The 27,415-nt window shown below is 31.7% G+C and overlaps 1 protein-coding gene and 1 pseudogene across 2 annotated transcripts in view; one reads left to right on the plus strand and one right to left on the minus strand.

The window, feature by feature from the left end:
- LOC146528656 (limbic system-associated membrane protein-like) overlaps positions 1-27,415 on the minus strand; it is a 79,966-nt pseudogene that overhangs the window by 46,129 nt on the left and 6,422 nt on the right. The gene's annotated exons all lie outside the window — the stretch shown is intronic.
- Positions 19,841-24,093, plus strand: LOC146528657 (uncharacterized). The gene is made up of 2 exons (XM_085202771.1): positions 19,841-20,406; positions 20,730-24,093. The coding sequence occupies exons 1-2, from the start codon at positions 19,841-19,843 to the stop codon at positions 23,677-23,679; spliced, it is 3,516 nt and encodes a 1,171-aa protein (XP_085058897.1). The 3' UTR covers positions 23,680-24,093.

Consider the following 27,415-nt stretch of genomic DNA (forward strand, 5'->3'; position numbering starts at 1 on the left):
GGCACCCATATCCTTCTCCTATTCTTTTGTGGGTGAGGTCAAAAACGACGTATTACTTAATATTTCACTTGGCTCTCAGTTCTCATTTATTTATGTTTTTGTTGGGATACATACATTATTTGAATGAATTCGTTGTGCTTTGTTCATAACGTTTCGACGAATAATACAATAAGAAGCTTATGCTCAATTTGTAAAATGTTAATATGAAATTTAAATATGTTTTTCTTTTATGTATACTTTGTTGTGATTAATGATTTTCCAATCTCGAATCAGATTTCAGATCCATTATAGTAGATATTATGTAGATATATAGTTACATACTTCCAGTATGTAACTACATACAGGTTGAGGGTTTGATTCCCACTCTGAATTTAGTGCAAAGAGAGGATCGGGAGCATTTTAATAGGAACGAAATATCTTAACACTAGGTTCCCAGGTTCCATCTGCCTACCCTATGTGCGGGATACAGCGTGAAATTAAATTAACAAAAATTAATATATGACTTCAAAAGAATTGCTACGTGTTAAAAGTACTTTAAAAACAAAAAAAGTTTAAAAGCGGCCACACAAAATGCATTACACTTAATTTTAAAGCAACTAGAAGTATGGAACGTGCTTAGAATATAAATGGTTTACACACGCTTGTGGATTTTATAATATTGTTAGCTTCACTGATTGCACTCTATTGCAATGCTTAAAAAGTAGCTTAAAAAAAGAAACTTTATGTACCATGCTAATTGGTATATACGAGTACAATATAAGCCTAAAAGATCAGTGAGATGAAAACACAGTGTTTCAAATTCGGAGAGAGGAGACTACTACTATACGGAGTATCTTAATATAGGGTTCTTCCTGCCTACTATATGTGGGTCGAAGCATTAAGGTAATAAAAAAGTAAAAAAAAAATTTTAAGTTAAACGGTTTTATATTGCAGATAAATGTACTAAAAGCTAAAAAATAATTTCATAGAAATTATGATTACTAAAATTTAATCGTGGGGCACGTCCAATATCTACAATTGAAAGACATAGCGTGAGACTTCACCCACCTAGTGGTAAGTAGCAAGTGTCCCCACGATTTTATTTTAGTAATCATAATTTCTATGAAATTATTTTTTAGCTTTTAGTACATTTATCTGCAATATAAAACCGTTTAACTTAAAATTTTTTTTTTACTTTTTTATTTTTAAGTTTTTAGTTTTTATTTCTCATGCTATTCAATTCGTTGAAATGAGGCTCGATGTCTCATTATTGCAAGGTTAATGGAGAATGTTACGAACGACCCCCCCAGAGGTCCAATAGAGGGACAAGGCTATGTACAACAAGATGTGCCTGAATCTTGAGGGGAAAACGCTAACGACATATCATTTTTATCCACCTAGTGCCATACAGTTCTCGGCGCGCTTTTACCTTTTACCTTGGGTGGTACCCCTAGCGACGTATCATTTTTAGGCACCCTATAGCCACACAGTCCTCGACAGGATACCAGATTTTGACTTAGGTGGGAGATTCATATTGTAATTGTGTATAGTATACTGTATTATACTTACCAAGCCCTTTATTTTGATACCCATATTGATGGGATTGCAAACTACATTATCCGCCATTTTGTAGCAGTGGCCATCTTTGATTTTGATTTTGTATAGTGCACTGAATTCTACTTGACAAGCCCTTTCATTTGATACCCATATTGATGGGATCGAAAAAACTAACTTGTACGCCATCTTGTAGCGGCGGCCATCTTGGATTTTGATTTTGTATAGTCCACTGAATTCTGCTTGACAAGCCCTTTCATTTGATACCCGTATTGATAGGATTGAAAAAAATTAACTTGTCCGCCATCTTATAGTGGCGGCCATCTTGGATTTTGATTTTGTATAGTCCACTGAATTCTACTTGACAAGCCCTTTCATTTGATATCCATATTGATGGGATTGAAAAAAACTAAGTTGTCCGCCATCTTGTAGCGGCGGCCATCTTGGATTCACAATAATATTGAATATGGATAATTGTATTGTCACCAGAATCAAAGGCGTATACCAAATTTCAGATCAATCGGTTAACGGGAAGAGGGTTAAATTTCAATTACTAAATTTGACCCAAACAAACAAACAAACGGGGTGAGCTAAATAAAACCGTTTAAAAAACATCCTACTTTTATTATTTTCAAAGCCTATTTTTCTATAATTGTATTATATAGCATATTGCATAAAAGCAAGTAAACTAATTAAAACCTTTACATATAAAAAAAATAAAAAATTTATATAATATATAAATTTTATAACTTTTTTTATATAAATTTTATATAAAAAGAATAAAAGTTAACAGATTGTGTCGCAATTGTGTTGGAAAAGTTTGACAGTTGGACTTTTATCACCATACTTGAGAAACTGTGTCGTAAAGAAGAGATAGGCAGATATAACAGTTGACATATTATTATTAGTAAGTTCAAAAACTGTTGTATTAACCTTTAACTATGGACGTGAATTTTTTATAACACACATATGTACGTCGGGTCTGTCAGACCAGTGTATTTATTGGTCATATTCCGTCTGTTTTTTAAAGGAAGAAGACAATTTTATGTTTTAGTTTACATGAATAGCTTTAAATCAAACAAAATCAATATAAATAAAATCGCTTTTTATAAAACTTTACGCATCACAACGATTTAAGTAACTTAAGGTCACAATTTCAGTCTTTGGCCACATGGGATGACTCTTAAAAAAGAAATACTATAAAAAAAAGACAGATAATAAAATAAACATTTTTTTAACAAAATATAAAGTCTAACAATTAAAAAAAATTAAGAAATTACATCTTATGTTATAAAATAAAAATTTTGATAACACCTCAAGATAAGGTATTATTGAACATCGATACACAATGGCTTACAACATTGTAGGCAAACAGGACGATTGCAGTCAACATAAGTATGTGTTGTCTTTCTATATATCTTTTGGGGGCAAAGTGTACATGTTTTTCAAGGACCCAAAACAATTTTTTTAGCTTCATGTTCAATAAATGATAGATCAGATCGCGAAACGCGAGTCAAAGTCATTCTCAATTCTTAGAGTAGTTTAGTATACGAAACGCGTCTTTCTATTTGATAAAGTGCTATTTTTTTATAAAATGTCGTCGTCTAATTCTTTTGTTTGATGTTGATTATAAAGTACCGATATTTTTGTCCTTGACGTGCTTGGTCGCTCATTTTTTTTTCATTTTATCATAAAAACTAAAAAAATTGAATCTTTTCTAGGTAAATAATATGTATATTACAAAAATATATAACAAAAAATGCAAAATAATATATGATATATAACAATAAAAACATTTGAATACAAATAATACAGTTAAAATATTAAAGTATATTTTGTAATATTATAAAAATATATGGTGTTTTGAAATCATTCATGTATGGGAAACATGGACGTCGGGTCTGACAGACCCAGGGCCCATTTAAAAAGTTAAATACTCACGTGTTTTGAACCCAGAGACGCAACCACTGCTATCTACATTCATTTTGTCATTAATACGAAAGGTACTGAGCGACTCAGTGGCGGAGGTCACCGAGAAGTGGCCGATTTGTAGAACTCGTAGAACTAGATGGGTCTGTGAGACCCGACGTCCATACTTAAAGGTTAAATGTATCTAAATCTTTGCATATTTTAAAATTATATAGTATTTTAATAACCCAAAGACGGTATTAATATTTAGGATATCGTGGCGCAAAGGCGTGTGACTGTAACGTGACGGCTGTGAGTTTGATACTCACTCGGGGGAAGGGCTCGTTTTTTATATATATTTTTATTTCTCAGCTCTGATACCAAGGTACTAGCGCAGCGTTGAGTTCCGGCACACAACAATGCTTCGAAAATGGAGTGAGGAGTGGAGAACGAAGTGTCATAACACTACGTTCCCTCCTACCTTGCAATATGCAGAATACAGCGTGAAGCTGAAACAAAAATATGGGCTCCTTGTCTGTCTTATGAACTATTACGCTGTTTAGTAGCATTCCCGCTGTTTTGTTTGTTTTCACAGTACACCCTTATAGACGAAAATAAAATGAATCTGCAAATATATAATTACCAATAAGATCGTAATTTAAATCATATTGTTTAATATATATTTTATAGAAATATTTTATTCTACTTCTTAATTCATCGCTTTTCTATTACGAACGAAACCAAACTTATTCTTTTAAAGTGCTATACATAATTAATGTATGGACACTGCATAAATGCGACTGTCGACACCGTGTTATATAAATGTAGTAATTACATGAGATATTTCACGCAAAACTGCACTACAGGTGCATCCGTTGGGTTCTTTAATCGGATGAAGCACTTGAAATGTTTAAAACCATTATACATCGTGCTGGCGTAACGAAGAAAAACTACGTTAAGGAACTTCACTTGTAAGAGACAATTTTAGTTTTGAACAAAATGTATATAAGTCAATTACTTATGAATATTTCTAATAATTTCAAATTTTGAGCTTATTTTACAAAGTAAATAAGCTTAAAAATTGACTTAGTAAGATTTGATTTAGTAGGATTTCTTACTACAAAAAATTGATGTTGTAAGAAAGTAAGAATAAAAAAATCGTATTGCAGAGATTTTCATTGCAGGCGAAAAAGGTTGCCATTATCTATATATATAAAAGGACTTGTCCTCACTGACTGAGGTAAGACGCACGCACAGCCTTAACCGCTGATGTTAGAAACGTTAAATTTAGACAAAAGTTTACTTTCGTAATCTGGATATCCACTAAGAAGGGATTTTGAAAAATTTTAACCCTAAAGGGGTGAAAAAGGGGTTCAAAGTTTGTATGGGAAAATTTTTAAATCGGCACCGATTTTTATAAAATTTTAAAATTTTGATTTTTAAAAGTATTTAATTGAACACGTGTTTCATCGTTTTCTAGAATTCTCCGCCTAAAGGTGCATATAAGCGGTTGAAAGATTGTATAGGTTTTTTTTAAATCGTCACCAATTTTTATGAAATTTGAAATTCAGACTCTTAAACGTATAATATATAATTAAACACATGTTTCATGGTTTTCTAGAATTCACCCCCTAAGGGTGCAAATAAGGGGTTGAAAGTTTGTATGGAAAAATTCTTAAATCGCCACCGATTTTTATAAAATTGGATATTTAGACTTAATATATTTAATTGAACACATGTTTCATGGGTTATTAGAATTCAGCCTTAAATACGCTAGCGAAGCTGCGCGCGTCCGCTAGTATTCTATAAATTTTATCTCACAATTGTATAATTAAATTAAATTACATTTAATAGCTTAATTTTTTAAGTAAGACAGACATTGACAGTGTAGTGTAATGAAACTCAACGCCACACATTATCTATGGTAATAATTTCTTTACTCAAGTGGAAATTGAATTCACAATCATCGCCATTGCTGGCTTAATGCGCCACGATGGTGTCAATTGTAAATATTTTAATAGTTGGTTAGTAAAATTTATTTATTATATTTATTTATTTTAAATAATCAACTATAAAAATATTTACATATTACAATTTAATTAGGACAACTCTAAAAAAACTATAAAAAATATACGAGTACATGTATATTATAATAATTGTACTCCATCATTATTGAGTGAAACGTTGTCGTCTGCATACATACGGTTTCCGAAAGCAGGTTTAATTAAATTTCTCTCTCTCGTCACAAATGTTCCCGTGACAGGTGTTGCAGTATAAAATTACTTATTCCAATTCAAACAACTACAAGGCTAGCTCAAACAAAAGTGACAAGATCTGAATAAAAAAAAGAAATAATAAGGTTTTACTTGTAATTGTAATAATAAGACCCATTAATCTTCTTTAAGAAGATCATACTAATTTTATAAAGATATTTTATTTTTTAACATATTTCCTTTATGAACGTTATAAAAGTTTTACGTGATCGAATTATTATTATTAAAAATCTCGACTGAACCACCAAATATTGTATTATATATATATATATATATATATATATATATATATATATATATATATAATACAATATATATATATATACAGTATATATATATATATATATATATATATATATATATATATATACTTATTTGGAAAAAATCTATATTTTGTTAGATGACATTTGTAATGGTCCAATTGGTTGGCGTGAGTTCTGACCCAACTCAATCAGAGATTGTTCCCGAAGTGACAGAAACACCAAAATCATATTAGTGGAGTCGATTTAGAAATTGGAATTCAAGAATATATATAATTTTCAATTTATGTTGGAAAATGTTTATTGTAGAGCGAAATAATATATATGTATGTGGTATAGATATGTAAAATACAACCTTTTTTTAGCTTCGCGATTTCTTCTGAATATAGATGTGTCGGTAGAAACTACGTCAAGAGACTCCGTGGCTTACTTTCCACCTGAATTCCATACATTATGTGTTTATATAACCGAGTAGTAATATTAGTAATTCGTAAGGACACTGAAATATTAAATACATTTGTGCTGTCATATTAAATTTCACTATTTTTCACTCTATTACTTATGCAGTTGTTTAGTTATAAATAAGCCTACAGCTTCAACCATGTAGTAATGTACTTAGTTAGTCTTAAATCAACGTCCAGTTAAGTTAATTATTAAATTATCTATAAACGTGTTATAATAACAAAATAATTCTAAAGTAAAGTAAATAAAGTTAATAATTCTAAAAAGTAAGTTAATAATTCTAAACTGTAAGACAAGAAAGGAGAATTAATTATTTAGGCAGGTTACGTGAAATCTAACTCTATCTAACTTAGTTTAAGTAAACAATAACACCAATTTACCTGCATATGAAAAAACTTATTAGAATAATCAACAAATCTCCTTCCTCGTTTGATCTTACGCGCTTTTGAATGACACACTTATAACTCAAAATTAATAACATTCGTTAAATTGACATAGCTATTACAATTTGCCAAGCAACTACAGTTACAGTGATCGCGTAATAATACAATTTCCCCTAGATTCAGCGTTCGTATGCATCAGCACGTTCTGACAGTAATGCTGTCGAATATCGTGGGGCATAACTGCTGTGGCGCGCCTGCCTGCGTCGTCTATGCGGCACGCTTCCAGTACTAGGCTGGATTCTTTGCTCCAAATCCTCGATATATCTGTATTGCTTCTTTAATTTAATTTGATAAATTTGTATCTTACAATGCAAGTCAGTATTTTCATTTATGGTCTTATAAATATTAGCTATTAATAATTTTGTTTAGCTGTATTAAATAAGAAAATAATAATTCAATTTTGTGCTTCCTATTATGAACTCTATATTAGATCCGGTCAATACTTTTAATTATTTTCAGTGTTCAAATATACCTTGAAAAACACTACACGTTTGCATACATGCAACCTTTGTTCATATTCATAATTAATGAGGATATATTCATATGCCGAATCCCCAAAATAGACTACGAAAAGAGATTCTTAATTATTTGCGTATTGTACAATTTATGAGAAATTGCATATTAAATTTGAATATTAATTGTTTATATGCAGGAATTCATATTTATATTAAACAGACAGGAAGAAATGTGAAGACATTGCGTGTTGATTGGCGGAACTTAACGTCGCATTTTTGTTTCGAAAGCAGGAAAATGAAAATAATTTATCCTCTGAAGTGGTTATCAAACCCACAAAAATCATGATTTACTCAGACACTTATTAGTTAAACGATAATCTAAATCATTGATCCAGTATATTTTAGCACATTTCTTAATAATAAATATCGTACCTACATCTTAATTTTATTTGGCACTAAGACGAAATAAATACGTATTTTCCTCCACAAGTTTTGTCATGGTAAATGGAAAAGCTAAGTTCCTTCATTCAATGAAGATAGTAGTTTTGAATTATTAATTGGTAGTACTATTTCAGTATCAGCAAGATACGAAGCAGCCGAAAGTACTACCAGATAATGTCGCTTAGTAAATTTTAATGAAATCAAAGCATTATAATAATAGTTTTAAATATATTATAATTATATTAACAATTTAAAATATACTTAAATTACTACTGGGAGTTGAAAAGTTAAAATGGTAGTTTGTGTTTCATAAATGTAACTATTTCAATTAAGATCATAACTTATACTCAAATACTAGCGGACAAACTTTTCGACAATAACTTTGCTCATGTTCAAAGTTTTATTACTCACATATAAAATAGAATTTGGTTTGACCACATTACTCAATGAATTAGAAATTTCAATACATGTATGAAAGTTTCAGTACCGGTGACCAACATGTACTGAATTAATAAAATCATTACCCTAGTTTAATCGTAGATATTTTTATATGTTATATCGCTGCAAAATCGAATGGTTTTGGGTTTGATCCTCACTCGAGGAAAGAAAATATTTATTTTGCAGCGTTAAGTTCCGCCATACACAAAGCTCTCTCTCTCAGAGCGGAAAGAGAACACGAATTGTCTGGAGTCATCTCAGAATGAAAATCCGTTACCCCGAATTAGACACGCTACCACTGCGCCTCGATGACCTAGATTTATATCATTACATATTAATATAATTTGTGAAACCACAGAATAATAGCAGGATATATTAGTACCACAGAAGATCATTAGATAATTATAACATCACTAGCGGACGCGCGCAACTTCGCTTGCGTATTTAAGGGTGAATTCTAATAACCCATGAAACATGTGTTCAATGAAATATTTTTAAGAGTCTAAATTTCAAATTTTATAAAAATCGGTGGCGATTTAAAGATTTTTCCATACAAACTTTCAACCCCTTATTTGCACCCTTAGGGGGTGAATTCTAGACAACCATGAATGAAACATGTGTTTAATTATATACGTTTAAAAGTCTGAATTTCAAATTTTATGAAAATTGGTGTCGATTTAAAAAAAACCTATACAAACTTTCAACCCCTTATTTGCACCCTTAGGGGGAGAATTCTAGAAAACGATGAAACACGTGTTCAATTAAATACTTTTAAAAATCTAAATATCAAATTTTATAAAAATCGGTGCCGGTTTAATTTTTTTTCCATACAAACTTTCAACCCTTATTTCACCCCTTTAGGGTTAAAATTTTTCAAAATCCCTTCTTAGTGGATGTCCAGATTATGAAAGTAAACATTTGTCCCAATTTCACGTTTCTACCATCAGCGGTTACGGCTGTGCGCGCGTCTTACCTCAGTCAGTGAGGACAAGTCCTTTTATATATATAGACTAGCGGACGCGCGCAGCTTCACTTGCGTATTTTAAGGGTGCACACACTTTCAATCTCAATCTTTCAATCTCTTATTTGCACCCTTAGGAGGAGAATTCTAGAAAACGATGAAACACGTGTTCAATTAAATACTTTTAAAAATCTAAATTTCAAATTTTATAAAAATCGGTGCCGATTTAAAAAAATTTCCATACAAACTTTGAACCCCTATTTCACCCCTTTAGGGTTAAAATGTTTCAAAATCCCTTCTTAATGGATGTCCAGATTACGAAAGCAAACTTTTGTCCAAATTTAACGTTTCTACCATCAGTGGTTACGGCTGTGCGTACGTCTTACCTCAGTCAGTGAGGACAAGTCCTTTTATATATATAGATAAACATTTGTCCCAATTTCACGTTTCTACCATCAGCGGTTACGGCTGTGCGCGCGTCTTACCTCAGTCAGTGAGGACAAGTCCTTTTATATATATAGACTAGTGGGCCCGGACGCGGCTACGCCCGCGAATATGAGCCTAAATAATTAAAATAAGTTAAACAATAATAATAAGTGGAGATTTATTATTAGAAAAAATATCTGAGTAACCGAAATGAACAAACAAAAGAAGTAAAAGTAACTAAAAGAAATTCTTAATATTAGAAAAAGAACTTAAAGTTTGCCGTGCGCGCGTACTAAACATTTTTCTATATTAAATAATTAATAATTTTTGCGAACAATATTAAATAAAATCCCAAATGATTAAAATTACGATATTTTAAGTATATAACATCGGTATAGATAACCGAACTGAGATAAATTAATTATAAGCAGCAAATATAATTATTAGCATAAAAAGTAATAGTAATTCGAAAATATATAAAAATTTACAAAACCATCAAAGTCATCTGCCCGTTCGCGTCGGTCATACTATACCACTCGTAGGCTAGGTCATTTGGAATCAGTGACATCTTAATTATTTATTAGTATGTTATACAGTAAACTATAATTTCCATCTAGATAAAATGCTAAAAGTGACTATTATATTTATTTTCATAAGGATGAATATCAAGTTATAGAAATCATCTAATTTTTGTTAATGTATACAAATCTATATCGGGGCGCGCCATGTATGCATTAAGCAAACTCACTTTGGGTGACGTTTTCTTAAAACAACAAACTTTGCAAGCCGTTGCTTAGCAACGCGTAGCGACGATTGTTATTAACATGGCGGAATAAATTGCTTGTCAAATTAATTATTTTAATATATTGGTATATATCGAAAATATTACAAATATGAGAAAAAAAAAGTATCCTATGTTCATCCCGGGACCCTCAAGTATCTCTATATGAGTATTTTATCACAATTAAATTAGCGGTTTGGCCCTGATTGCGTAAAAGACAGACAGACAGACAGACAGACAGACAGACAGACAGACAGAGTTACTTTCGAATTTATAATATAGGTATGGATTACACATTTATTATCCGAAACTATTAAGGTATAATAGAAAATGAATAAGTTTAATACAACGTAGTATATATATATTATTCATCATCATCGACAGCCATCGATCGTCTACTGTTCAACATAGGCCTTTCCCAATTCTGGCCACCACACTCGATCTTCAGCTCTTCGTACCCATCCACTTCCTGCCAACCTCTTTAGGTCATCTGTCCATCTAGCAGGAGGTCGTCCCACGGTACATTTTGTACGGGGTCTCCACTCTAAGACACATCTGCCGCGGCGGCCATCGGCTCTATAACAAATATGCCCCACCCTACGAGTATACACACAATGAATAAAAGCAGAAAGTGCAACATTATAGCGCAAACAATATTTTCTACTATTATGGTAATTTCTAAAATCTTTGCAAAACAAAACACACTCAACCTAATTGAGTGTAAATAGATGGTCGTCTCTAAAACAATTACAAAAATTACAAAATAAACGAATTGCTCGTAAATTAGCGTTAAAAGATTAAATTTAAAATTGAATTTATCAGAGCCACAGCAAGCCTCGCAAACGACGAAATAGGACAATGAAAAAGAATTATACACAATACTTCATATGTATGTTCTAAGTGGGATGTTCCAGTAAGAGTTCTTTGACCCTCTTTAAAGTTCACTGATGACACCCTCGGGAGTGCTTCCATTACATACCTACATGTAAACAATGTGGCAGTCGGTATAAATGAATTAGCATAGCAAACTTAACACGTACTGAACTTAGTACAAGCGTCAGTCTCACGTGATTATATTATATTTTTGTCTCTCATGATTTTTTTTTTTTATGTATCTAAACATTTTTGTATGTTTTACACTGTGTGGATAAATAAATTATTATTATATGTTAGTACGGATGGATATATAATCACATAAAATACTGATAGTAATAAAATAATATATAAAATATGAACACCAGCCAGCTGGTTGTAGGTTCAAAACCTATTCGAGGAAGTGAAATATTTATTTAAATTTATATTTCCATTTCTTCGCTCTGGTGTCGAGGTAAAGCACGGCGTTGAGAATCCAGCTCCAGAATTCGGCGGAAAATGGGGAACAGAGTATCTTAATACTAAGTTCCCTCTGTCCACCCTGCAGTGTGCGGGATACAATGTGAAGATGAATAAGAGCCATTTATTCTTGATAAAAGCTCATTAAGATATTATGATAGTTCAAATAATATTCTATAATAGCAATGTGTTTTCAGAGAACATTTACTAACGATAATATTAATTTAACATGGAATAATGAATATCGTGAACATGCTCCATGGTAATAATATTAAATTAAACACAAATATAATTTTGTTAAGAAGCAGAGGGAGTAGAAAAATAAAATAACAATGCTAAATAAAATTGTCGAGGCTTATTTTCCTAATTTGATTTATCGAGGTGTATTCACGGTATAAAAAAATATTTATTTGTATAAAAATCCTTAAATCCCTAATCAACATTTCAATTACAATAGGAAAATGTCAAATAAATGCGACGTCTAACGAAAGTACCAATTAGAATACAATTAAAAAATACTTTAAAATTAAATTACTGTAGATTAAGACTTGTGAAGTTAATTGCCCTATATCTCAGATATAATCAACAAAAACATCAAAAAAAACAATCAAGCTATATCTGGTACCCAGCAGGGTAGGCAGAGGGAATTTTAAGTACAAAATACTACGAGCGTAGGTTTTGAATTCTGCTGCATTCAAATTATATCTGTATTTTTTGTTAACACAGAACAAACAACATTGAACCTACTTAAATTCATAATGTAAAGAATTAAAATGCCAAAATTATTATGCCGTAATTATTTTCCAACTTAACCAATTTAGTTGCTTTTGATATTTATGTCTACGAATAAAAATATACGTATGTATATACGAGTATATATTCTTGCGATAACATTGTATGTGGTGTTTGTTTTGTACGTGTCTTGTTAAACAAAAACAACTATTTTCTATGTAGCAGCAGCAAATATTTATTCTTTACTATAAATAAAATGGGCTGCCGACGTTAGTACACCACATAGAAAAAATATATTTAGATACAGAACTAGCTTTATATATTGATTTAAATAAAATAATATTGATTTCATTGTCTCGCAATTGAAACATGCTCTAATTAAAACAATAATTTTTATTCACTATTTTTAGTCTCCTCACTGAACAATGGAGAAAATTATGCTATTTAATAATATAATAGATAGCATAGATTATAAAATAATACTAAATATGTATAGAGAAAGAAAAACTATTTTAATGTTAATATAGCAAGAAATATAGTCTTATACAATAATCTTTTATTATCTTCACACTGTATCGCATGATAGCTAGTGCTAAGACACTCCGTCCAATTTTTAAGGCATTGCATGTTAAGAAGTGGAAATCAACGCTTTGTCCTATAAGCAAATCTTTTGATGATAAAGAATGTTTGCCAAATTTTTCCAACGTCCATTTTGCTTGTCAAGGTTAACTTATGAAGCAGGAAGTACGATTAGGCCCCTTAGATAAAATCAGCTATAAATGATCGATGCCTTTTAATAATTTACATACAAAATACACGTAATTAAAGCTATATATATTAAATTGTGCTTTGAAGGTTCACAGAGCTGTAGTTTTTTCAAACAACCTGGAACAACCTAACAAAAGGAGGTATGTCCCAGCTTATACTCCTCTTATGAAAACTAAATTTGGTAACCATCAATTTGCAAACCGGTCGAAGTGTTTATATAATGCAATAAGCAAAATATTAAACATATATTCCTTAAACTTCTTCGAATGTAAAAAAGCAGTTACTGCTTGGCTGCGAAGCCTTGATTATGACTCTATAGAAGCCCTGATGCGACGTTGAATTTGCACTACACATACACATACACACGCAAACGCACCCACGCATTCACATACACACACACACACTCACACACAATATTCAACAGGCACACATAAACGCACACACGCACATACCCAACCACACACCACCCACGAACAGACGAACAGCCAAACACATGCACACATTTTAGCTTAAATTGATCTATATACATAAATTTAGTTATTTATTATTATTGTTTGTTTTCTATATATTTTGTATTGTAAAGTAGCTATAATTATATCCCATTTATTTTTGTTTTTGTTTCCATAACGAATGTATGAAGTGTTATGGAAGAGCGGGGCCTCCTGTTACAAGTACTAGTATTATACTAGTTACTTACTAGGCTGGTCTCATTACTTTCTATGTAGCTATATAATATGTGGAACTGAAATAAATATTTTTATTTTTTTTTATTTTTTATTTTTAATTATAAACGTGTCGTAGAGGAGAGATACTTTAATTTCTTTAATTATATCATATAATATTTTTAAATTCGTTATATCATTTTCGATCTTTTCGATACTTATTAAAATATTGTTCAACATGTCGTTTTGTTAATCATTGGAGAAAGCACTTTTAATATTTTATTTCAGGTTTTCAGCGCAAGTCTTTGTCTTGTTATAAATACGAATTGATTGATATATTTCAAGAAAAAAATATGATTATATTTTTTATTTCTGAATTATGAAAATTATGATAATATATTTTATTTATTTAATTTATGTAAGTATATGTAAATTTTTACATATACTTACATAATCAGTCACGCCAGTCGTGGCGCAGGGGCACAGAGTGTTCAATATTCAATATATATAAATTTCAACTAGAAGAGAATTAGTCAAAAAGTAAAAAGATATATATTTAGAAAAAAAAATATTTTCAACTTTTATGTCGTTAGTTCTTATAACATGCGTTATAAATCCTGAAATACAGGAGTACAAAAAGTTAGCGACTAACCGACGCGACTTCCCGGCACCAGTGACGTCACCTGACAATTCGAGGTTAGTAGAACGAGAAAACAGATAATCGCTGAAATCAAGGTTGTATAGGACAAATAACTTCAAGGTGCACATTTTTCCTAATGGCTGTCAACACCGCCGCCTTCACTCCATATCATTAATTGATCTTTGCATATCTATCTATTATGATAATCTATGATCCGTTTTCAATGTACATACATTAAGATAAAATCGATTCAAATTTTATATTCTTATTGTAACAAATTTATATTTACGTATTATTTTTTTGCGTTAATATTAAATTTTACTTTCATTTTTTAATAGTGAAAGTGTTATTTACCCTACATCGATATATCGAGAGGTGCGTTAGAGGCTTTATGAATCGACTTAAATAGACTTTCACGTAGAAAACCTTATTTTCTTGTTCAAATAAATATGACGTGAACGTATTGGACCAATAAGAAATAATAATATTACTGTAAACTTAAGGCGGACAAATCACGAACTGAATTAATTTCGAAAACACTTATTTATCGTCAATAATTCTCTCTTGTGGAGCAATGATAAATTAACTTGTAAGAACCCTGGGTCGATAAAACAATACCATCTAATGCTCACCCCTTTAAAGTAGTTTTTCCTGTATATTGTAAAAAAATATTTTTTGCAGTTAAAAGGTTCTATACTGACGCCGACGATATCAACCTACTCTAACATTAATGCAAACATATCAATGCAATATTGTGGAGTTTCCAGTTATTTAAATAACCTTCGAATGGTAATTTTTTTATTGGAAATATATTTTCTGATGGTTAAATATAAAATACCTGTGTTACAAATTAAACTTTCTCAGCACTGTTACCTCTGAATCTCTTAAATATTTTGGGCTAGTCACAGTTACAATGATAAAAGGTTCTAACTATTAGGCACAGCTTGGCCTGCTTATTTGTACCCTTTTGGGTGAATTATATTAAACCATGAAACACGTGTTCAATGAAATATTTTTCAGTCTAAATTTCACGGTGACGATTTAAAGATTTTTCCAAACAAACTTTCAACCCCTTATTTGCACAGTTAGGGGGATGAAAAAAAATGTAGATAAATATTTTAACAAATCATCAGCTACAATAGCGTAAGCAGTTCCATGGAGGAGTACTGCGCCAAAACATGCGCAATAAAATGTTGTATTGGGGTCGCATCCCTCAGTGTGCGTCGGCGTCTGAGAGGCTCGTCTGGGCGGCGCCATCACATCGAGATGGTATAGGATCGATGCTAAGTCTGACAGCATCTTATATATAGAATTCAAATGTGATTTACAACTATAGTGTACTTGTTCTAAATAAAGTGGGGCCAGTCATGGCGCAGAGGCACTACGTAAAAATTGACTTTATAATTAAGCTTTTTCCGTAAGAGAATATTTTTTTTACTAAGTTCATTTATTGAACAAGCTTGAAATATTTGTTTAGTTTCACATTATAGTATAAAGTATAAATCAAATGGAAACCTTAAAAGGGGTTTAAAAGGGTTTGGAAAATTTACAATAATAAAATAAAATTTTTTTCTAAGGATGAACGTTCCACACAATTTTATATTAATGATCTACTTTCTTATTTTTCGAAATATATGGCTATACTATACTATTTTGATTATCCAACAACATATATAATGTTATAGAAAAAATAGTGATAGACGTACAAAGGCAGGAGAAATAAATATAAGCTTGTACTGCCAACATATCATCTGGAACATTAAAAGTGTCAGTCAGTTTATGGGCCTGAATACATATCTATAATTAAATACCACAATGAATTTTAAGTTTGCCTACAAAAACTTTAAGTAACTGACAAAACATAAAAAAATACGTTAAGGCTTTTAGTTCAGGATGTGCAGGATAAAAATGCAGGATAGCTGCCAGTCTATGTAATAATTAAATTGTTACAATGACATTGAAAAGAGCAAGTGGTGAGTTGTTTCTCAGCAGAACTGTCTGTCGAGCTGGTGGAAGTTTTATATTTGTTCGACCATTTAAAAGTGCTTGCAAAAGTCTATTCGAGTAAAAAACCTCTAAATGAACCTCTAAATGTTCAAACATTATAAATACTAGAAATAGTATAGCAAAGGTTGCATTTAACCTAATGTTATTAGATAAGTTTCAACCCCTGTATGGGCATGATAAATTGTAATATAAAGTTTTGGATGTAAGAAACCTACAACTGCAAAGTTCGTGACGCAATTTGGCGTAACCCTTAATACATACTGTTAAAGTTATAAATTTATCCGTGTATTATTTTCTCTTCTCTTTTAACGTTAAAAGGAAAGATGACTTTAAATTTATAAAAATATCTCAGGTATTCGATATGCTTTTTTTTAAATATTTGAATGTTATAAACATTTGTTTAAAAAATAGGCAAAGTATAAAAAGATGTACATAGCAGAATTTGATCAGTTCACTTTGCTCTGCTATACGTTCTATAATTAATAATACATTTATACGTTCTCGTCAATCTACGTCAAAATTCTTATTCGATAGCTTACAACCTATTTATGTTATAACAAATTAGCGAGAATTGCTTAGAATTATCATCATTTGGGAAGAAAGAATGGTATTTATAATAAAATTTTCCAATATTTTTAAATTGTTATTGTACATTAAGGCAAAAAAATACTTTTTAGAAAATGTTTAAAACATTTTTCCAATTCCCGCTATGTTCAAATTCTATACCATTGTCTAAAAAAGTATTTTTCTGTACCAATACTTCATTGACTTCGAGATTGCAAATACTTTATTGACGAGAGAGTATTTAATGTGCAAAATATATGAAGCTACAGCCGTGAACTAATATACTAGGAACTTGGTACTAACTAAACACCAATCAAGCACTTTGAGTATGCCGCATAGTCTCGTTACTTGCAATCCTTTGAGCTACACACTTTCTAATTAGACATACCGTTTGATGAAATTTCACAATTCGACTAAAGTTTCTATTTTTGCTAAATATATTGCCGCTACAAGATATCACCGTATTGTGTTATTAGAATCAAAGTTAGATAATCTATACTATTCTTATAAAACTGAGGCCAGTCGTGGCGCAGAGGTATAAGCTTGCGACTGTAAAAACTACAGGTTATGAGTTCGACTCCCGCTCGAGGAAATAAAGTATTTAATATTTTCATTTCTTTACTCTAATAATGACTTCCGCCACTCATCAAGTAATGCCAGAATTAGGTCGAAAGTGGGAAACGAAAGTGTCTTAAGGGGAACATAATGTCTTTCACTAGATTCCCAGACTCCTTCTGCCTAAAAATACAAAAAATCTATTAATTTAATATATCACCTAAAAAACTTTCACACTTCAAAAAAATATTAAAGGGTAGGCATACCTATAAAAGAGTTAATAGAAAACCTTTAATATGCTTATGCTCTAATAAGAAAAGCAAACATAATATGGTCGGTGATAATGTGCGATAGGGTCTTCTTTATGGGTGTAATAACATTAAATTATGATTTGATAACCTGAAGTCATGAAAGCTTGCCCATTAAAACGGCCATTACGCGACCCATAGGCGCACTCTACGAAAAGAGTTGCCCGTTAAGTGCTTAACAGCAATGAAGTTTTGGGTAATTCTTAATTTTTACAAATGTCATTTTTATATATAGCATGGTAGCCAAAGGGAACCTAGTGTTAAGACATTCCGTTCCCCAGTAACCGTGCAATTTTTCGAGACATTGCAGTGGCGGAACCCAACACTCAACACTCAACAATAGAGACCACAAATGCTTTAAGTCACGTGTCATTATAATTATTAACATTAATTCGAATCGAACTCGATTGTAGGATCTTTAAGCGATAATCACCTTGTCATCTTCAACATGTGGCTTGACAAACGATATGTATATAATAAACATTGAGAAACGTTGAATTATAATAAGCGCGAATATAGCAACAGCATTAATAATAATAATACATTAATTATTAATTATAAAAATTAATAAATTACTAAGATGTAAAATTTACTGATAGATAAAAAGTGAATGTAAAATACAGTATGTGTAACATATATAAACCAGTATAGTATTTAATTTGTTATATGGGCACAATCTATCTAATGAAATTTCGTTACTAGAAGTAGCAAAGGCTCTAGTGTTGCGCGGCTCAAGAGTAAGACTGATCGTCTGTCCGTCTGTCTACATGTTCGCCTGTTCGCCTTTTCGGCTGTTCGTCTATTGTAATTAATATGTCAGACAATAAATTTCATATCCAATAGTTACTAATATGAGAAAAAATATAAGCCTATTTTCATCCCAAAACTCTCAAGTATCTTTATATGCAATTTTATCACATTCGGATCAGCGGTTTGGCTCTGATTGCGTCACATACAGACAGATTTTAATATAAACTATATCTATAATATATAACTATTATAAAACTATTATAAATTATATCTTTAACTTCCTTAGCAATCAGTATTAAATACCTAAACTTATTCTATGTAAATCTATGGAGCGTGTAGAATTCGCAAACCAAATAAACAGCTACAGATGAGGTTTACGTAAATTAACATAGATTTGCTGCGGTGGTTCCCACAAAGCTTGTTTACAAGAGCCGCGACAGTGTTACTTCGTCGTCGCGTCTTTCTCGTTAGATACATTTTGGTTAGATTTATCTCAATTAACAGACCAAATATTTTATAAAATATTTAAACGGTTCATTATTTTCTATAATACAAAGAAGGAATTCATTAAAATATTCGTTTACTTAAATTATACATAATAATTACAAGTAATAATGAATAGATAGATGCGTCACAAGCTCAACGCTAAGACCGATCATGCCTCTCTATCGCTTGTAGCGTGCTCTCGCTTGCACGCTCGGTTCAGGCGGAACGTGACTTATGCTTGTACGTGTATGTAGATCAAAACCAGGTTAAAAAAATTGGCAGGAAATGGAATTAACCACATAAATTTTCTCATATGCTGGTACCCAATGCACAGTTATTATGAAAAGTGATTATATTTATAACAATGTGTGGATTGTTTTACAATATTATTAAATATATATAGAAATTTTTGGTCGCCGACCACCGTAGCGAGCAGACGTGTCGTACTATTGCAAAGAAATACGTTAGGGGATTTTAGTCGTTATCATAGTAATCCTTAAAGTGCAATTTCCAATACATTGCATAAGTTCGATCACCGAGAGTGAAAGGAACGCAGCGAAACTCATCGGCAATTCGTCTTCTTCGAACGATCTAAAGGTGCGTACAGAGTACAAGTGCAGTTATTAGCGAAAGATAATTTTTAGAAAAAATCAAAATGAATGTTCGGCATTCTCCTGTCAAGGAAGTGCCTCAAAAAATACCAATGGGTAGTAGTAGCACCTCTCAACCAGATTTATCTAAAATTGCTTTAGACTCATTCGAACCTGATCTTAGATATGCAGGCAAGCGTAAGAGAAAAACTCCTGAAAACGAGTTCGCGCATCAATTTGGCGAATTTAAAAATGAAATTTTGGGGGTGATTAGAGAGTCAAGTCAAATTCAAAATGATAAAATAAATACTATTATTGATAATACTACCTCCATCGTGGGACAATTGCACAGTATAAAGACCACCACGGACTATCTAATAACTGAAAACAATAACTGTAAATCAGAGATCAAGACCTTAAAAGACGTTATCAAGTCAAATGAAGAAGAAATAACTGAACTCAAAAACGAAATTAAGCAGCTAAAATCAAACGTGGAAGCACCATCGGTTTCGCAACTGCCAAACTATAATAGTGAATCACTTTTGGTGGAATGCCAAGAGCGTGCAGAACGAAGCAAGAATTTAGTCATAACTGGAATACCCGAGGAAGATCTGACTAGCCCAATAGCACGGCAAGACGCCGACAAAACAAAACTAAGTAAAATAACTAGAACTATATACCCGGACTGCCCTGAACCTATTAAAGTTTTTCGTCTGGGTAAATATGACAGTAAGAAGACACGACCTTTAAAACTATGTTTTAGCTCTCAAGACACAGTAAAAACCATTCTGCGAAATAAAGATAACGTAAAAGTAGATGGCGTGCGAATCTACTCTGATCAAACACCTCAACAACAAAAATTCATATATAATCTCAGAAATGAACTCAAGAAGCGTCAAGACAGTGGTGAAGAAAATCTTAAAATAAAATACATTAAAGGAATCCCTAAAATAGTAAACCAAGAGGAGCCAAAAAACTAAATAATAAAAAACCTACATTTGTAAAAGCAACTACTAAATCTATAACCTATGAAATTACAAACAACTACACAGATATAACAACTTCAAAAAAATCAATCAAATTTCTCTATGCAAATGCTCGTAGCATTGTGAAACCTGGCAAACTGGATGAATTGAGATGCATTATAGCAGCCTTTGAAACAACACTTCATGTTATAGTTTTGACGGAAACTTGGATAAAAAATGAAAATGACGCTCAGAGACTAAACATACCAAATTATACCCATTACTACAATTATCGGACAACTACAAGAGGTGGTGGTGTATCGATATACGTTCATAATGGCATGAAACACTCATTTATAGACGAAGAATATGTAGACTGTAATCATTTCTTATGGATCCACTTAGAAAACCTATCTTTAGATATTGGAGCGATATACAAGCAGCCACCTTCAAATTTAAAATTGTTTTTAGATATTTATAGTAAGCACTTGAGTGGTAAAAGAAGAGCTATTGTTTTCGGGGATCTTAATGTAAATTTGCTTAGTAGGAAAAAATCTATAAAAGAATATAAGATAGTGTTAAAAGAAAATGGGATGAAAATATTAAACAAGATCGATATGGAACATTGTACACGCGAAACGGAAACAACCAAGACTATACTGGACCATGTTTGCAGTAATCTTAAAGAAAATGAATTCCATATGTCTATCGTTGAATCTGCCTTTTCTGATCATAAGCAAATTTATTTTGAAGTAAAAAGAACGCATCCGGAACGAGCTAAACGATTAAAATACGAAGCAATCAATTACAATCACCTTTATCAAACTCTCAAAGATGATTCATTCACCAATTTAGATTACAAATATACAACAATAGAAAAGTTTTTACTACAAGCCATTTCAAAGAATAAAAATATCAAGACCAAAATACTAAATCCAATAAGCAAAGACTGGATCAACAAAGATGTGATATCGTCAATTAATAAAAGAAATATGCTCCTGCGCAACCTGAAGCAAACACCAGATAATGAAAAATTGAAAATCGACTTTTTACAGCAACAAAGTACAACGCACGAATTTATTCAGAATACCAAAAGTAAACATTATTACGAAGCTTTTAAAAAATGTGAAAATAATCTTCTAAAGATGTGGCAACTCATCAACAATTTAACTAGCAATAAAACAAAAAGTAACCAAATTCCTCTAAAGCTTAATACCTCTACAGGTGAAATCACTGACACAAAACAAATATGCGAATGTTTTAACGCTTTTTTCTCGAAAATAGGTGCCGAGCTGGCAAGTAAATTCCCGATCACAAACCGAAATAATATATCTTATGTGGAACAAAGTAATACATTTAACCATACCCAACTCAATGATGATAACGTATTAAGTAAACTAAAACCTGCTACTCTGAACGAGGTCCTTAAAATAATCAATAACTTTAATTCAAACACAAGTACTGGTATAGATGGAATTAGTACTAAGGTGGTTAAATGTGTAAAAGACTTGTTGGCTGAGAAACTGACAAAGTGCATCAACAGCTGCTTTGAAGAAGGAAAATTTCCAGACTCTTTAAAAATTGCTAAAATTAATCCTATATATAAAACAGGGAGTAAACTAGACCCTGGAAATTATCGCCCTATATCTGTACTACCGATTTTATCTAAAGTTTTCGAAAAAATTTTGCATAATCGCCTTTATGAGTTCCTTGAATCAAAAAAAATTCTCTTTGAAAAACAGTATGGTTTCCGACCGAAGTCAAATACCGTTGCAGCTACTATTGATTTAGTTACAACAATCAAAATCAACATAGATAATAAGAAAATAACTTTAGGAGTGTTCATAGACTTGAAAAAAGCTTTTGACACCGTGAGCCATGAAAAACTCTTAACTAAGTTAAAAAGTCTAGGAATTGCAGGATCTGCTTATAATATATTTGAATCGTACCTTTCAAACAGATACCAAATTGTGAGAATAGATGGAGTTCAAAGTACACCCCAGCTGATAACCTATGGCGTTCCCCAAGGATCAGTCCTCGGCCCCTTGCTTTTTCTGGTGTATATAAATGACATCCATAAAGCAGGCTTGAAGGGTGACTTAACACTATATGCTGATGATACCAGTCTATTCTACTCTGGTAAATCTATAGCATCAATAGCGGAACAAGCTCAAGTTGATCTAGATCTTCTGCATACGTGGCTGCAATCAAACCTACTTACTGTAAACACATCTAAGACCAATTACATTATATTTGCTGCCAAGAATAAAAAAATTGGGGAGTATAATCCACTTACTATCAATGGCGAGAAGATTAATAAGGTTAACAAGGAAAAATACCTAGGTCTAATTCTTGACAGCAAGCTGAGCTGGGTACCGCATATTGAAAGTGTAAGAAGTAAGTTGACTTCCCTAACAGGAGCACTCCGCAATATAGCCCGATGTCTCCCGAGGGAGGTACGATACATAATCTATAACTCCATGGTCAAGTCACATATAGATTATCTAGTTGAGGTCTGGGGAACAGCTGCAAAATCCAATTTACAACCTCTGCAAATAGCCCAGAACAAAGTGATTAAAGCCTTATTTCGGTATCCATACCTAACACCAACCATAAAAGTGTACAAAGAAACAAATCTTATGACTGTTCATCAAATATATAAATATAATACATGTATTATTATAAGAAAAATTCTGACTAAAGACATACATTCAAAATTAGTATTTACAAAAAAATTACACATTCAAAAAACGATAACTAGACAAGCTCATAACATCTCGCTTAGAACACCTAGAACTAAATATGGAAGAAAAAATATTATGTATGAAGGGGCAAATCTATATAACTCATTACCAAAGGATCTTAGAGACATTACTTCTTTAAATTCATTTAAAAAATTACTTAGAGTACATGTATTAAAGGATTTCTCAACATTCTGAAACATACCATAATCCAAACTTAGAAGCATACAAATAACAATAAATGGCTAATTAATCATGTGAAACTTATTCTATTTACAAATAATACCAAATGTATTAAATTTATATAATCATAATTAATATTATGTTTTCGTAAGCTAAAGTAACTATCATTGTGGTCTCGGCCTTATATTTGCTCAAACATGTTTATGAGTTGATATGTTGAACTACCCCCAAAGCAAATTATTATTTACTAATTGTTGTAATTTTTCTTTTGGATTGTTTTTTGTGTTGATTTATGTTTATAACTAACAAAAATATATTTGTAAGCTACGCTGGACGGCGATAAGATATTGTAATATATATAAGTATATTCTCAGTAAGTGAATTGTAAATTCTATATGAGAATAAATGAATTCTTAAACCGTAAAAAACATAGGAATGACTTAATACGAAAGGAATAACAACTTAAATAAAACTATTCAAACTGTAATTTTCAGTTAAAGTCAAATAGAGAGCGCGACGTGTAACAAGTAACAAAAGAATATTTCCATTGGCCGACTATCGAGTCTCGATGAATAATTTCAAAGGCGAACAGAAACTTAATTAATTTAGATCTAACGATACGGATGCGTAGCTCGGACGAAGTTATTTACTTTTATAAAAACAACGGGTCAATACAACAGTCTAAAATTTCCCATCCAGTTTTGCCTTTTTGTTTGCAGTAAACTTTATTTTTGTTCGTTCAGCGTAAATTAAAATGGAACTGGACCAGTTCGAATTTTTAAAAAACATGAATGCTATTGTAAGTAGAAAGTTTTCTAGAAGATTGATTGCTTTACAAAGAAATTTCTAATGATAGATCTTAATAAGTCCGTAAAACTTCAAGTGGCCCCATTTAGCATAAAGCGAAAGGCAAAATAATATTCATAATTATAGGGAATACAAGTTAATAGTAGTTTATGACAATATAATTTTTGTCTCTTCGCTATGCTTTCAGCCTCAAAAGTTGTTGCGTATTAATTTAAAATATTACACACTTTTTCCTTTTTATCAAAGGACACAACGAATTCAACAAATTTATATTTGTGCACATGATTTTATATGAATGACATCTCACTCAGGCGAGTCGATTAATTTTTCATAAAAACTGACAAAATTTGTAAATACAAATAGTTACTAAAATCCGACGAATTCGTAAATATCAACATTGTAAATACGCAGTGCGAAAATAAAAGGCACTGTCTATTATTTTACATAAAACACATACATATTTTTTCTGTACATATAAACAAAAAGCTACCACCGGTTCGGAAGGCAGTTCTGGTGAGAAGAGCCGGCAAGAAACTCAACAGTTGCTCTTTTCAAAGTCAATGGTAGGTATATTTCATTATAACAGAAATATAAATAAAATATTTTGAACATAAATTTTGTACATAACTGTAAAAAATCTAAAATACACTTGTTACATAAGGTACTAGGAAATAAGATATAACACTTTTCTAGGCCAACAAGTTAGCTGACTGTACTACTCTCCTAGCTGGACCAATTGCGTGAGCTCAGGAAGTGGTTCAATTGTCAACTCTACTACAAGAAAGCTCTACAGTACTTCTCCAACAAAGCTATATACATAAATCATAAATTAATAACTCCTTTATTGACGCCCCCTATTCTATTTGACAAACCATATCTGCACAGTGCAGGCGGCAATATAACAGTCAATCGATAATTATTGTTTCTATGAGACAGCTGTTGCATATAAATTACGGTATGTAGTAAATTGGCAAAATTGATATTATACAAGAAACGTTTTTATTGTTTTTTTTTTCATGTTTTAATATTAAATATAGAATAAAAAATTAAAACAATTCACTCTGAAAATTTAAGTCATTATAAAGTATATTAGAGTTCCTACTCTATTCTCTCTATCTATTTAAATTAAACGGTATAAAGATTTAAGAACTTTGTTGCTCAAATATTGCATAGATAAAAAATAATAGAGTTATATTTTTTTAAAGTTATTGTTTTAAATAATAAACTAATATAAACTAATATATGGTTATCCGCTTTTACCTCATCTATAAATAAATAATTAATAAATATGAACGTTAGTACGGTACACAAAGTTACAGACAAATACACAAAGTTACAGACAAATACGATGATAAAATAGCAACTATTAATTTCCTGATCAGATAAATACTGGAACAGAACGAAAACTAATATCGAAGTAAACATATGTCGCCACATTATTCGCTATAACATGTACGAATCCGTTCAACTTGAAAACGGTTACAAAGTTAAATTTGTTAAAGTAGTTTCCCATAATAAGCTTAATTTAATGTATGGTCCTTACATATGAAATTGACGTTTTGTCGTACTGGTCACTTTAATAACATCACATTTCTCCATAGAGGAAAAGAAATTCCTAACCATAGGGTTAGGAATTCCAAATTCATTTTAAATGAAAGAATTTTAAATCGAATTATTACCTGTTATAATATGGATCCTCTACGACAATTGGAAGCGGTCATCGCAATGGCTGGACTCTGGTAAGCCAGCCAAAGCCAGCCAAGTGAAAATTGACCCAATAAAAGTTACTTACTAGTGCCGATGTCGCCCATTACAGTTTACTCAAATATAGCCAGACGATTACGGAAGATGTCTATTGTCAGCAATTGCAAACCATGATGGAAAAGCTAGCTGCTAGCTCGAAGCTGGTCTATAGCTCTACACCACTGCTGCTTCCCGACAACGTGTGTGGTCTAGACACACTGTACAACAGACGGCTACCAAATAATAAGAGCTTCAATTGGAATGTAAGGAAAATGAAAAATACACTTAATAAATATAGATTTGTATATTGTTTTGTAATAAATATACATATATAATTAAAAATATAAATCAAGTAACAAGATTACAATGATTACGATTCCAACGCTTAAAGGAATAAAATGTTATATATGAAAATATAATATTTTTCCATCCATTGTCATGATTGCGTAACGTATGAAAATGTAAATCACAGTGTAGAATGTTTTTATCATCGATGAGTGCGACATCTGGCGTCACGAATTGTAACATCTGCGAATTTCCGAGTCTTTGTAATCAATCCACGATTCCCAAACAAAAGTCAGCTTATGTATTCAATTCTACTCATGAAAAATATACTTACCTACCATTTTTTTTAGGCCAGTCGTGGCTCAGGGGCACAAAGTGTAACTGTAAAACCGGACTGGTTGTGGGTTCGATCCCCACTCGAGAATATATTTCCATTTCTTCGCTCTGGTGCCGAGGCAAGGCGCGACGTTGAGTTCTGCCACTCAACACGCACAGCCTCAAGAATTCGGCAGAATATGGGGAACGGAGTGCCTTAACACTATGTTCCCTCTGCCTACCATGCTGTGTGACGGATACAGCGTGAAGCAAATTTTTTTAACTTATGTACATAAAACAAATTAATTAATCATTACAGTCTCCAGGACGCAAAAGACCGTGCAAAGTGGAGTAGGTTAAGTAGGAAGGCAGACTCTGGCAATAGCCAGGATTAATGTCAGGAGGAAGAAGAGTCTCCATTACCACTAATATTCCAAAAATTCAAGGTATGTATAATTTTAGTTTATAAGCTAGCAATTATTGAGTTTGTTAACCACCCGTATTTACTCACAGCACTTCGTACAACGGCTCTGGTTCTATCGGTTGGTTGTTTATCTAGCAAACTATCGAAATTGTTTTGATAATAATATCGAATGATAGG

This window comes from Heliconius melpomene, chromosome 19 (assembly GCF_056956725.1).
Source record: "Heliconius melpomene rosina isolate 202511_hmr_F chromosome 19, ASM5695672v1, whole genome shotgun sequence".
NCBI lineage: Eukaryota > Metazoa > Arthropoda > Insecta > Lepidoptera > Nymphalidae > Heliconius > Heliconius melpomene.

Coding starts and splice junctions, on each gene's coding strand:
- LOC146528657 (XM_085202771.1), top strand. CDS start 19,841: ATGAATGTTCGGCATTCTCCTGTCAAGGAAGTGCCTCAAAAAATACCA. Junction 20,407..20,729: donor CTGACTAGCCCAATAGCACG/GCAAGACGCCGA, acceptor TCCCTAAAATAG/TAAACCAAGAGGAGCCAAAA.